Genomic DNA, 11,772 nt, shown 5'->3' with positions numbered 1-11,772 from the left:
CCTGGGCAAGCCCTTGTACCTTTAGAAGCCTCAGGTTCCCTACCTGTAAAATGGGGATGAGCCTTCCTCTACCTCTTCTATTCAGCCTGCAAGAGCTTTCAGGCAGCGACTGTCTCTCGCTGTGTGTCTGTGCAGCACCTGGCACAACGGGGCCCTGATCTCAGTTGAGGCAACTGTGGATAGGTGCGCCGTAGGCAGGCTACATGTCTGTGAACAGGCAGGCAGGTGCGTTGTGCGTCTGATCGAGTGGGTCCATTGTGAGTGAGCTGCATGTCTGCAATTGTCCAAGTGTGGCTGTTCTGGTGTGTGCCTGGGACTGGGTGGGCTGCATGGTAGGTCGGTCAGGGAGTAGACATGCTACCTTCTATGTCATCAGCTGAGCTGAGGTTTCCGCTATGGGGCCTGACACTGCTCTGCTTCCCTTCCCCACACAGGACCTTCATCTGCCAGACCTGTTCCAACTTCCTGCTGCTACCATGGGGCATCTGGGGAAGAGATGGTGAGAGCACAGGATCAGAGCGGCCCCTGGCAGGCATGGGCCCCAGCTGGCTCTCCTGGAAGAGCCTGACCATACATCCCAGAGACGTGTGAAAATAGGTTTAAGCTGGGGCCAGATTGGAGCTGGCACCCCCTAGAGGTGAAAGGCCCAGTGTCCCATTCCCCACCTGCATAGCCAACCAATTCATCTGCCCTAGGGGTGGATCAGAGCTGACATCCCCTAAGGGGGAAAGGCCTCATGGCCCATTCCCCACCCCCATAGCCAACCAGTTCCTCTGCTCTGGGGGTGGATGGGAGCTTGTGCCCACTAAAGGAGAAAGACCCCATATCCCATTCCCAGTCCAGCACAGGGTGAATAAACACAGGGAGTCATTGCCGGCAGCTTCCAGTTTATTCCCCACTGAAGGCTTGGACAAGTGATGGCCGGGAGCTGGGCGGCTCCAGCGCTATCCCTGGAGGGGTTGGGACTAGGGCCAGCTTGTCAGGTGAGGCCGAAGGCCCGAGCTTCCCCAGAAGTGGCCCATTCCCCACGCCCCAGGACACTCCATCCAGTCCTTCCCTGGGCCCTCATGCCAGGCCGGTCTCCTCCTTCAGATAGTCCTTGTAGATCCTGCGGATCCTGGCGATGTCCTTTTCGGGCGGCTGCTGCCACTCATACCAGGGGTACCAGGGTGTCTGGCTCTGCAGGGAGGGGGCGGGGGGCGTCTTGGCCACAGCCTGGTGCTGGTTGGTGTAGTCCTCGCCCTGCAGCGTCACCAAGGGGATACGGAAGCTTAGGAGCCCTTGGGGGGAGGAAAAGCAGCTGGTAAGCAAGACGGGTCAATCCCCATCCACAGCCCCACTCCCCACACACAGCCCTGGGCTCCCCGCCAGTGCTGCCGGTGCCCCTCAATTCTAACCCGCGGCCCCCTGCTATTCCCACTTGGTCATATCCAGCTCTCTACTCACCATGGTCACGAGCTTGGTCGATTGCCTGGGTCAAGCGTTTATGCTGCTTCATGCAGACGCCTGCAGCGGAAGGAGAGGGTAGCGTGTCTCAGAGAACAAAGAGACCGTGGGGTTTGGGGAGCCAATTCTGGGGCAGATTGAACCAGAGGCTCCTTTGCCATTTCTAAAAGGGACAGACAGGGCCCCAGGGGACAAAGAGGGTTCCCCAGGTGGGGGCTGGGCTGGATGGGGCGTCTCCATCTCCCTGGGGAACAGGCTGCAGTGGGCAATGCTTCCCCATGGAGGGATGGGACCAGATGGGAAATGTCACCTCCTTCGTCAGTTTCATCCTTCTCTCCCCCTGCCCCCAACGATCCCCATCCCACCCACCTCCTGGTATCTCCTACACACAGATTATCCCCTGGCCTCTTGGGCTATTCTCCTCCACCTCTGCACCACCCCAGCCCTCACGCTGCCCCTGCTTCCTCTCTCTTGGGGTTCCGCCCTGAACCAGGCAGATGGCTCCCCATCCACCCCTTTGGTCTGACTGGGAAACTGGTTCCCTGTGGCGGACTCCAAGCCCCCCTGGGCAGAGGAGGAACAACGTACCTGTGCGTGTGGGATGGAAGGTGACGCCAGTGTGGGAGCAGACAAACTGCTCTAGGAGCTTCACGTTCTGCGGGGGGGAGAGAGGCAGAAGTGGAGCTGTGAGCAGCAGGCGCAGGGCCAGGCGGAAAGAGGCTGACGCCGCAGAGAGGACACCGGGCTGCTGGGGGACACCAGGTTCCCCAAAGAGCCAGGGGAGGAAGGGACCATACAGGAAGGGCCAGCCTGAGGAAAGAAGTAGGGATCACAGAGTCGGGGCAGAGGGGAAAGAGGGGATCATACGGCCAGGGCAGGGGCAAAGGGGAGGGTATCATACAGACAGGGCAGGCCTTAGGAAGAGGGTTACAGAGCAGGGGTGGAGGATCATAGAGCTGTGCCCAAGGAACTCAGACCACGCATGCTTTCTCCCCAGGTCGAGGGATGGGGGTCACAGGCCCTGCCTGGGGGTGGGGAAGGGCTGGAAGGACCTGAGTCGGACTCGGCCCCTTACCCTGTAGTCCACGTGGAGTTTTTGGTCTCGGCAGATGGGGCAGGGGTTCCCCACAATCTTCTTTCCTCTCTGGGGAACCAAACGAGACTGTCAGAGCTGAGCCGCCTCTCCACCCTGCTCACATCCCAGCCAGCGGTGGTCCCCACATACCACAAAGCAGCACTCATGGTGGGCCAGACCCATGGGCCCATCTAGCCCGGTACCCTTTCTCTGGCAGTGGTTAGCCGAAGGAGAAGGTGCAAGCAACCCCTAGTGGTCAGGTATGGAATAGCCTGCCTCCATAGAATGGCCTTCCTGTCCTTCCTCATGTCCTGAAGCATCTGTCCCCTGCTATTATAATAATCCCAAACTCTTCCCGAGGGCTTTACATCTGGAGATCGTGAAGCACTTTGCTGTCTTTAGCCCCATTTTACACATGGGGAAACTGAGGCAGAAAAGGGCAGCGACTTGCCTATGGTCACCCAGCAGAGGCGGGCACAGCAGCCCCACTCCAGTGGCCAGGTATCCTCGCCAGCTGTGCCCTCAAATCCCACTAGACTCTTCTCCAGCCTCCCCCGTCCTGGTCCCTTTCCAACACTCGCTAGGACGATTCCGACCCCTGTGGACCAGCTGCTAAAGGATTAAGTTCTCTGGGTCCTGCTGACCTTCAAACTCCTCCTTGTTTGGTGTCACCTGCCAATTTACCTTCCGGTCCTCTCATCGAACCGCACCTTTCTGATCTGCTATGGATCTCAGCAAGGCTAGCCAGACCATTGGTCTTTTCACTCTGCTCCCACTTCTATACCCCCGCCCCCACCCTGCTCTAACCACTAGAGACCCTACTTCCCTCCCAGCACCAGGAGTCCTGACTCCCAGGCCCCCGCTCTAACCACTAGATCAGTGGTCCCCAAACTTTTTCTGTCACCCCCCCGCCTTACCTATAATGGAACCTGTCCGCTGCACTCCCCACAAGGGAACAACTGTGGGGCTGCTGCTGGGAGTGGAGCTCAAGCCGCAGCTACGTGCGGGGCTGGAGTGGAGCTGGGGGCAGAGTGGAGCTGGATGAGGCTCTCTCTCCACCCTTCCCCGCACTATGGGGGCTGACCTTGCCCCTCCCCTCCCGAAGGTTCCTCCGTGCCCCCCCAGAGGGTGCACCCCACAGTTTGAAGACCACTGCACTAGAGCTACACTTTCTTCCTGGATTGCAGACAAAACCCAGGAGTCAACTCCCAACCCCCTTGCTCTAATCATTAGACCCCCTCCCCTCCCAGAGCAGGGGATAGAACTCAGGAGTCCTGGCTCCCAGCCCCCTGCTCTAACCACTAGACTCAGGACCTCTTTCTTTGCTGGCATCTCTCCGACCAGCCTTGATGAGGACAGCTCATGCCATAGGGTGGAGCCTGGGTGTCCACTGGCTCCCCCATGTGTCTCCTGGAGCCTGGGCAGCCGACAGGCGTGCCAATCATTGGCCCCAAGCCCTGCCCATGCTGAGGGGCAAGGCAAGGCGTGGGTCTGCACTCACTATGCAGGTCTTGCGGGTCTTCTGTGGGGGGATGGGTCCCTTGTGGTTACGCCGATAGCCGAACCAGATGGGCTTGTCGCCGTATCTCTCGATGTACTCTGCAAGGGGGGGGGGGGGAGAGTTAGCCATTCCCAAGTGGGGTTCACACCGAGGATCCTAGAGAACATGAGGGAGTGCTGCCTCTGTTGCATCATGGGGAAGATGGGGAAACTGAGTCACAGTGGGAGGAGGATGGCCAATGATCATACTGAGAGTCTGGTCCAGAGATGGAAACCCAGGTGTCCGAACTCCCCGCCCCCTGCTCTAATCCACTAGACTCTCCTCCCCTCCCAGGGCACAGGATAGAATCCAAGAATCCTGGATCCCAGGTCCGCTCCCCACCCCACTCTAACCCTTAGACCACTTCCAGGAATCCTGAGCCCCTTACAAGGTTGCCCTTGGTGCTGCCAGCCTGTGAAGCAGCAGGTCCAAAGCTCAGCACCAACCCCTCCGCAGCTCCTGGCTGGATACCTTCCGTCTCTAGATACTCCCAGGGTTTCTCCTTAAAGCGTGATTCAGTGTCAAAGGTGACTGGCTCTGCTGACGTGGTTGGGTCCATCTCTGTGCTAAACACCCGGAGCAGCGGGCGCTGGAGCCGTAGAAGCGAAGCAGCACGAGCAGCCTAAGAAAGGCCAAGTCAGGAAAGGAGAGAAAGGATCAGACCACCTCAATGAGCAGCTGTCCCTACTGCAGCTAGGATATTAAATAAGGATCAATGAAATGCAGCCACCTCTGGTGTCGGGCAGCTAGGGAACAGCAACACAGCAACATGGCATGGAGGGAGAGGGGGTTAACTCACCCATCACAGAAATGCGGCCACCTCTGGGGTGGGGCAGTTGGGGAATAGCCACACAGCAACACTGAATAGCGGAGGGGAGAATCACTCACCCATCACTGAAAATTGCACCGACTGGGCTTTGCAGGCACAACGATTTGTCCCAGTGCTCTTGGCTGAATTCTTCCCTCCGCTCTGCAGTGGTTAATTGCTGTGCTTCACCCAAAGGAGGCTGCATTTCAGCAGAGCCCAATGCCACTCTGTGATGAAACAGCAGGGCTAGTGAATATGAAAGATTTTATCCTTGGGATTGGAAGATGCTAGCACGATCTTTTCAGCAAGCAACTTTAACAATATTTTTTGCATTTAATTTCCCAGCTAGTTTTAAGAAAGAAAAACAAAACAAAACCACAGAGTAAGGACAAATGGATCTGCTGTCTGCATCTGCCCTGTCCAGAGTTGCTGGACACTGCATGGAAACAGCAGCAGGAAACTGTGTCTAAGGTGGGTGGCCCAGTGGGCTCATGCCTCAAAGGCAAGATAGCCTGCAGGATCCCACAACAACAGGGCGCTGAGATCCCATGTGACACAGCGATGCCGCGCAATGGAATAACACCATGCCAGGGGAACATCATATCCCGCTGCAATCCCGATCTGGCGTGGCCCAGCAATCAAGTTGACAGTCTGGCTCGGCCCTGGATAACTGTGTTGTGTTATGTTGAAATGCATAACCACAGCACTGCAGGGCGATGTCATGGCAGGGGGACTCTGGAAACAGCAATAATGTCACCTCGTCTCACACAGGCGGCCTGACCCACCCTTGTGGAGTCACAACATGACAATGCCATGTCACATCATGTTGCCCAATGCCACACAGCACCATAACAGCATGGCACCCATGACGTCATATTGCCACGCCTTAGCATGATGACCTCACAGCACAGCAGCCATGATATCACGCTGCCACCTCATGGCAAGATAACCTTACAGCACGGCAGCCATGATGTCACGCTGCCTTGCTCCTGGCATGATGACCTCATAGCACAGCAGCCATATCATGCTGCCACCCTGTGGAGTGATGACCTCACAGCACAGCAGCCATTATGTCACACTCCCCCCACCCCTAGGTGTGATGACCTCATGGCATGGCAATCATGATGCCACGCTGCCCCCTCATGGCATGATGACATCATAGCAAGTGATTTTGGTGCAGGGCAACTCTGACATCACACTTCGTCCACCATGGCACAATTACATCACTGAGGACATTTCCGGTACAGCAGAATGACGCCACCCAGACAAAGTGATACATGCAATGCAATGACATCACAGCACATGGCCCCGGCCGGCCCCCTTATCCCCGTTCCTCACCTGAGCCCAGAAGAGCCTCGGGAGCAGAGCCAGCCCAGGCAGGCTACCCGCGACCCTTCGCAGTAACATGGTGCCCCTGGAAGCCGCCATCGTGCGGTGCGGTGATCTGTGCGCATGCGTGGTGACTAACAAATCAAAGCGGCCTTGGTAGCAGCCATCTTCTTGCACGTGACCAAAGGGCAGGATGATCACTGCGCATGCGCTCACACATTCTGTTGGTGCGCCTGCGCACAGATAGGAGCGGAATAAAAACTGCGCCACAAGAGCAAGACAATACTGGGCGTTGGCCGCGCATGCGTACAACCTGTAGGACGACAGCTAAGGAGACTCAGCCGGCCCCACCTCTGCGCATGCGCAGTATAGAGAGTCTCGTGACACCTCCGCAAGGGTGTTGCCCGCCGGCCGAGCCCAGTCACCCGCCTTTCCCCTTCGCGCACGCGCGCTGGGGCCCCCTCCTAACTGCGTCACAACCGTCGCCGATTTTAAAATTGATTTTCGAGCTTGGATCCCTCTCGCCCATCGAGAGGGGACCCTAGCGGTGTGTTTCGCTAGCGGTTTTAAATCGGTTCTCGAGGAGCCGGCCGTTGGGTAAGAGGGAGGAGGGGGACTGGAGAGGACGGAAGCCTTTGTTCTCGCGCCGCAGCGCGAGCTGTAGGGGGGTGGGGCTGGAGGAGGGTGGGGCCGCCTATAAAAGGCGCCACCCGCGCGGTGTTCGGCCATTCTGGGGTCTGGTTAGAGGTGAGTACTGAGCTCTTAAGAGCGCCAGGCTGGGGTACAGGGTGGGGGCGCGCGGGGAGGGGTGGTGTTGGGGGCTGCTCTTACCCCTTCTGAATGACCTTGGTGATTGATCATTTCTGCTGCTAATTAACCTCCTGGGTCTGATGCAGGGAACTGGGGCTTTTGATTGAAACTGAGCTTCATCTGAACCATGAAATTCCCAGCACCTTCCCCCCCCCCCCCCCCGAGGGGTGGTTCCACTAAAATCCCTATTTTTATTGTCAGACCCCCCCCCCGCCCCCAGATTTGCAAAAATTTACAACAGCCCAGATCCCAGCGATTTAAAAAAAAAAAAAACCCTGAAAAATATGTTTTTGCCAAATTTTTTGGTTTTGTGGTAAAAATTTTGGGGGGAGGGGTGCCTTATGTGTCTAAAAATGCTCATTGTGGTGTTTTTTTCCCTGTTTTTCTACTCCAGGTTGGTTTGGTCTTGAGACTGGCGTCGAATTTGCTACGAGAAAGAGAAAAATCCCCCCCCACTTGGTCCTTGGAAGACATAAAAAAGCAGCCACCATATTTTCGACCGTCCTTGGGAAGCCGTTCAAATTCTTTGTGACCTGAAGGAAACTGCCACTTAAACATACCAAAAGACCAAACAAAAAATAATTAGCAACAACCTGTCCTGATCCTTTTTTTAAATCAAGCAACTTTTTGCATCTCTTTATCTCGACAAACCACCAAAAATCCCCAAAAAGTTGCTGTATTTTTTTAAAGCCATGACCAAAAACAAATCAATTATTTTTTTTCCTTAAAATACACCACTTTAATCAAACAAAAAATAACAAACCTTGAAGCGCTGTCGACGAGAAAAATTATTGGATAGTAAGTGTCGAATTTTCAACCAACTGACCAAAAAAAAAATTCCTCCTCTGTACCAAAAAGAATTAACGCCAGGAAGAAACCAAAAATGTGTATATAATTGAGAGGAAAGTAGGCTTTGTTTCAAAATGGTTAACCCTTAAAAGTCAGGCATTTTGCAAAATATGAATGCATATTTATAAGGAGTACGACGGTCTCTTATACAAATCCATCGTCTCCACGAATATGAAGGGTTAATGAGCTCCCACACAAAAGATGGCGGTGACTGAGCCATAAAGTATCGCTTCTTTGTGTGGGAGACGAGGAAAATGAGCAATCTGTACATAAAGATTGCAGGGTAAGGCTATAAGTGGTGAGGGGTGCAAGAAAGATCTATGGCATTAGCCAATGATGGGTTGGTTTAAAAAATAGTTAACCTTACAGTGATATGTCAAATCCATTTATATATTTTTAAATTCAATGTAATTGTTAGGTTTTTTGTGTGATTTTTATTTTTTTAAAACCCGAAGTACCACTTTAATAATGTATTTGCATATATATATGTAGTAGCTGGGGAAAAGGGGCAATTTTAAGAATTGGGTGGCAATCTAAAAATAAAGATTGCAAGAGATTTTTTTTTTAAAAAAGACTTACAAAATTTGTTAAAATTCAGTAACTTGTATCTTAAAAGATCAGAATGAAATTTGATAACATTTAGACTCCAGTTATAACGAAATCTAATGTGCTTTTAAAAATGTGATTCTCGCTTTCTATTTTCCCTTCACTACTCAAAGATGGCGAAGCTGTTTTGTCTCCTTGTCTTTGTTTCTGGCAAGCAGCTTTTTTTTTTTCCTTTTCAGGTTGATCCAATTTTTACCCCCCCCCCCTTTATTTTTTTGCCCCTCCCATACTTCGGACAGGGACAAATTAGCCCCCCCCCCCCCCCCCCATTGTGATGGGGAGATTCTGTAGTGAATCTTCGGCTCACGCTAACAAGAATTGGATTCCTCCCCTTGTATTTTTAATAGGTGTAGCTTTGTAGGATTGAGATTATAGGATACAAAGGGGGGTGTGTGTGTATATATATCTATGGTGGGGGCTGTATTGTGTTATGAATTCCCTCTTAATAGATACTGAAGCCTTTTTGTTTGTGTTTTTTTTCCCTCCCCTCTCCCTTGTGCTTCTAAAATGGCGTCTGCCTCATTTTGTCTCTTCCTGTACAAAAGCGAGAACCCATGGGCAGGGAGGTGATGTAACCAGCTCTGAGCAAACTCCTCCCACTGACTGACTTGCGTTTGGAGGCAGGGGATGGAGGGAATGAGATGCGGGTGGGGGGAAGGAGGAGGGGAATGCACCCAGCGCGTCCCCCCCTTTCCTCTTTCTAAACTGTTCTAACCAAATTCCGCTCCTGGCTGTTTCATCTACAGGAATTCTCTAGGTACAAGTTAATATATTGAGTACAAAGTATGATCCTAAGTCCACCAGGTTTCTTTCTTTTTATAGGTTTCAACATAACCCATGAGTTTGGACCTCCGCTCTCTTACTTGTCTGTCTTATCTGGCTGTATTCATAACTTACATTGGTTTCTATCCAGCTTCCATGCTCAGTAAAGCAGATGGTCTGCTTTGTCTCCCTTCTACTTTGGGATTTCACTGGTACCTTTTTTTAGACTTTCCGAAGGGAAGTGGGGGAGCATTCCTCTTGATCAGTTAATGTAATCTGATTTGTTATAACAGATGTGAAATGCTATCACTGGACTCCAAAGGTGCTGTACATAACCCACAAATCTGTTGTCAAGGATATTCTGGAGGTGGGAGGGGTGCGTGCATTTTCTCCAGCCACACACACCCCAAGTGTCTTGTTGGGCAGGGGAAAGGTAAAAAGTCTTGTATTCAATTAATTTGCCACATTCCACAGTGCCATAGTTCCTGTACAATGTACTAGGAAAAGAAGTGATCATTAGGAAAAAAAGGGAAGCCCTCATCAAAGGGAGGGGAACAGCCACAATTCACGGGTAAGCAAACCTTTCTGGTATTAATTACATTTCACAACCTTCATTTCTGTTCCAGACCACTTTGCTTATTTCTTTTTGATTATTCTTCCATTGTCAACTCCGCGCAGTGACATCGACTGATGCATGCAGAGGCTGTAAGGATATTTTGAGTCTTGATTTAAGAGCTTGCCAATCTGTTAAGACAACTACAAATTTAATTTTTTGAGACTTTGCATTGGAGAGATCTGGTTTTTGTTACCAGAGCCAACCCATTGGATCTGCATGAACGTCAGATAGCTTGTAACGAAGGAGAAGCTGCTTTTGTGACTGAGATCTTTTTTTTAACTGCTGGATTTTTTTTCTGGACTGTTTCTAACATGAAATGGGACTTCACAAGGCAGATTTTTCAAACCCAGCAGGTTAAATACTTGCTGCAGTGTCCAGTGGTAGCATTTCATGCAATGTAAAGCAATTCAGCATTTTAGTCTCATGGGGACTGAACAATATACAGCCTGTAATGGCCTAATCCTGAAGCATTGAGCTGCAATCCCGTTGAAGTCATTAAGAGTTCTGGGTGCTGAGTTTCTCTCTTGGGATTGGGCCTTAGTCGCTGCATGTATAGTGCAGGTAGGATGAGGTAAGTTGTATGTAAGCAGCAAACTTAGCAAAGGCCTTGTAGAGATTGTGCAGATGGGTGGGTCCGCTTAAGACTGGGACCATTTGCTGTGTTGCAGTTGTGTGCACTTCTAAATTTCCAAGCGCACAGAAGATTAATGGAGGTGAAATACGCTAAATAAGGAAAATAACAAAAGATCCAGCCAGAGAGGTTGATGAAAGCAGCAATGGCTCTTGCAGCCTGTTAATAGGAATAGAAAATCTATTTAATTTTTTTGAGAAAAACGTTCAACGAGAGGAAAGCTTTTCTTTTTTTTTTCTTTTTTTTTTTTTTTAAAGCAAACTCTAGGAAATCCATTCAGACATTTAAATAAACCACACGCTTGATAAGCTGAGATTTGTTAGGCAAACTTTTGAAACTGGGATCTGTGTCTGTAAAAGCTTTTTCTTAAAAGCATCTGTAGACTTCATTCTAGAAGAAAATAAGATCCTCAATTTGGGAGATTTGAAGATGGGGTTAAAAATCAACTAAGTGAGGCTAAACGTGGGGTGAACACACAGTGGGGACTGTCAGTCAGGTAATAGGCCTGCTAAAACTTTCTCTTGCCAGAAGCCTAAATGATTGCCAAACTAGCTGAGTTTATTCTATACAGCCGGTGATCTTTTAAAGATAGATCAATAGGGGTCTGGCTAAAGATGGCTTTTAAAAGTATTTTAATACCACACTTTTAAAAAAAAAAAAAAAAAAAAAAAAAAACCCAATACATGAAGTTTCTGTACCTTAGTAGATCTTGGCAGGCGTTAAGAGCACCTGATGTTTACTGAAAAAGGAGTGCAGCTTCTGTTTAACAATTCTGTTAACAGGATTTATGTTCTAGAAGTCATCTGCTCCTGCTGTCTGTCTTCCCTCACCTTCCTGAAGTTGTAAACTTAGGTCTCACTCATGTGGGTGAAGATATGAGAGGGGGTTGGAGAAGTAAGACACTGAGATGCTAAAGGGACAAAGATACTGTGCCAGAAGCTGAACCCTTTGCTGTAGTCTGATGACCTTGACAGTCACCGGCAGATTCTCTGTCACATTTGACGCCTCAGTTATGCTGAGAGCATATGTGAACAACGTATTGTAAAGATCACTTCTGATTTGAGGTAGCTTGGCCTCTTGGTGAAACTCAGTTTAGCGTTTAGACCCCAGGGAAAATAATTGAGTTTTGAGGAAATTAGCAGGTCTTTGAATACATGGGGGGGGGGGGAGATCCAGATCTTTAAATGTAAAGATCTGGCTGAATTTAGTCTTGTTTTAAGTCTTCTGTAAGTCACTTCAGTGACTACTTTGTCCTTCCTTTCAAAGGGAAGGGGAGTACTTGTGTCTTCTAGATCCAAAC

At 50.7% G+C, this 11,772-nt stretch overlaps 2 protein-coding genes across 5 annotated transcripts in view; one reads left to right on the top strand and one right to left on the bottom strand.

Moving 5' to 3' along the window:
* Nucleotides 1-870: 870 nt before the first annotated feature.
* Nucleotides 871-6,863, bottom strand: MRPS18B (mitochondrial ribosomal protein S18B). Its single transcript, XM_007068235.4, has 7 exons — nt 6,208-6,863; nt 4,533-4,683; nt 4,023-4,120; nt 2,522-2,590; nt 2,035-2,101; nt 1,447-1,506; nt 871-1,280 (listed from the first exon to the last, which is right to left on the bottom strand). Exons 1-7 carry the CDS (start codon nt 6,295-6,297, stop codon nt 1,066-1,068), a joined length of 750 nt encoding a protein of 249 aa, XP_007068297.1. The 5' UTR covers nt 6,298-6,863; the 3' UTR covers nt 871-1,065.
* Nucleotides 6,561-11,772, top strand: part of PPP1R10 (protein phosphatase 1 regulatory subunit 10) — a 34,133-nt gene continuing 28,921 nt past the window's right edge. For 3 of the 4 annotated variants that reach the window (XM_043528014.1, XM_037913670.2, XM_037913667.2), the window contains exons 1-2: nt 6,561-6,795; nt 7,403-7,806. The gene's annotated coding sequence lies outside the window, so the exon portion shown is untranslated. Of the gene's footprint in view, nt 6,946-7,402; nt 7,807-11,772 lie in introns of all 4 variants that reach the window. The other variant, XM_037913668.2, reaches the window with a different exon arrangement.

Source organism: Chelonia mydas, chromosome 14 (genome assembly GCF_015237465.2).
Source record: "Chelonia mydas isolate rCheMyd1 chromosome 14, rCheMyd1.pri.v2, whole genome shotgun sequence".
Lineage (NCBI taxonomy): Eukaryota > Metazoa > Chordata > Testudines > Cheloniidae > Chelonia > Chelonia mydas.
The sequence above is the reverse complement of the archived record's forward strand: the minus strand, read 5'-3'. Positions and strand labels throughout refer to the sequence as shown.

Excerpts from the sequence above, each read along its gene's own strand:
- MRPS18B (XM_007068235.4), bottom strand. The coding sequence starts at position 6,297 with ATGGCGGCTTCCAGGGGCACCATGTTACTGCGAAGGGTCGCGGGTAGC. Across the intron at positions 4,684-6,207 it reads CGAGGCTCTTCTGGGCTCAG|GCTGCTCGTGCTGCTTCGCT; the intron begins GTGAGGAACGGG and ends GGCCTTTCTTAG. Across the intron at positions 2,102-2,521 it reads AACTCCACGTGGACTACAGG|AACGTGAAGCTCCTAGAGCA; the intron begins GTAAGGGGCCGA and ends TCCCCCCCGCAG.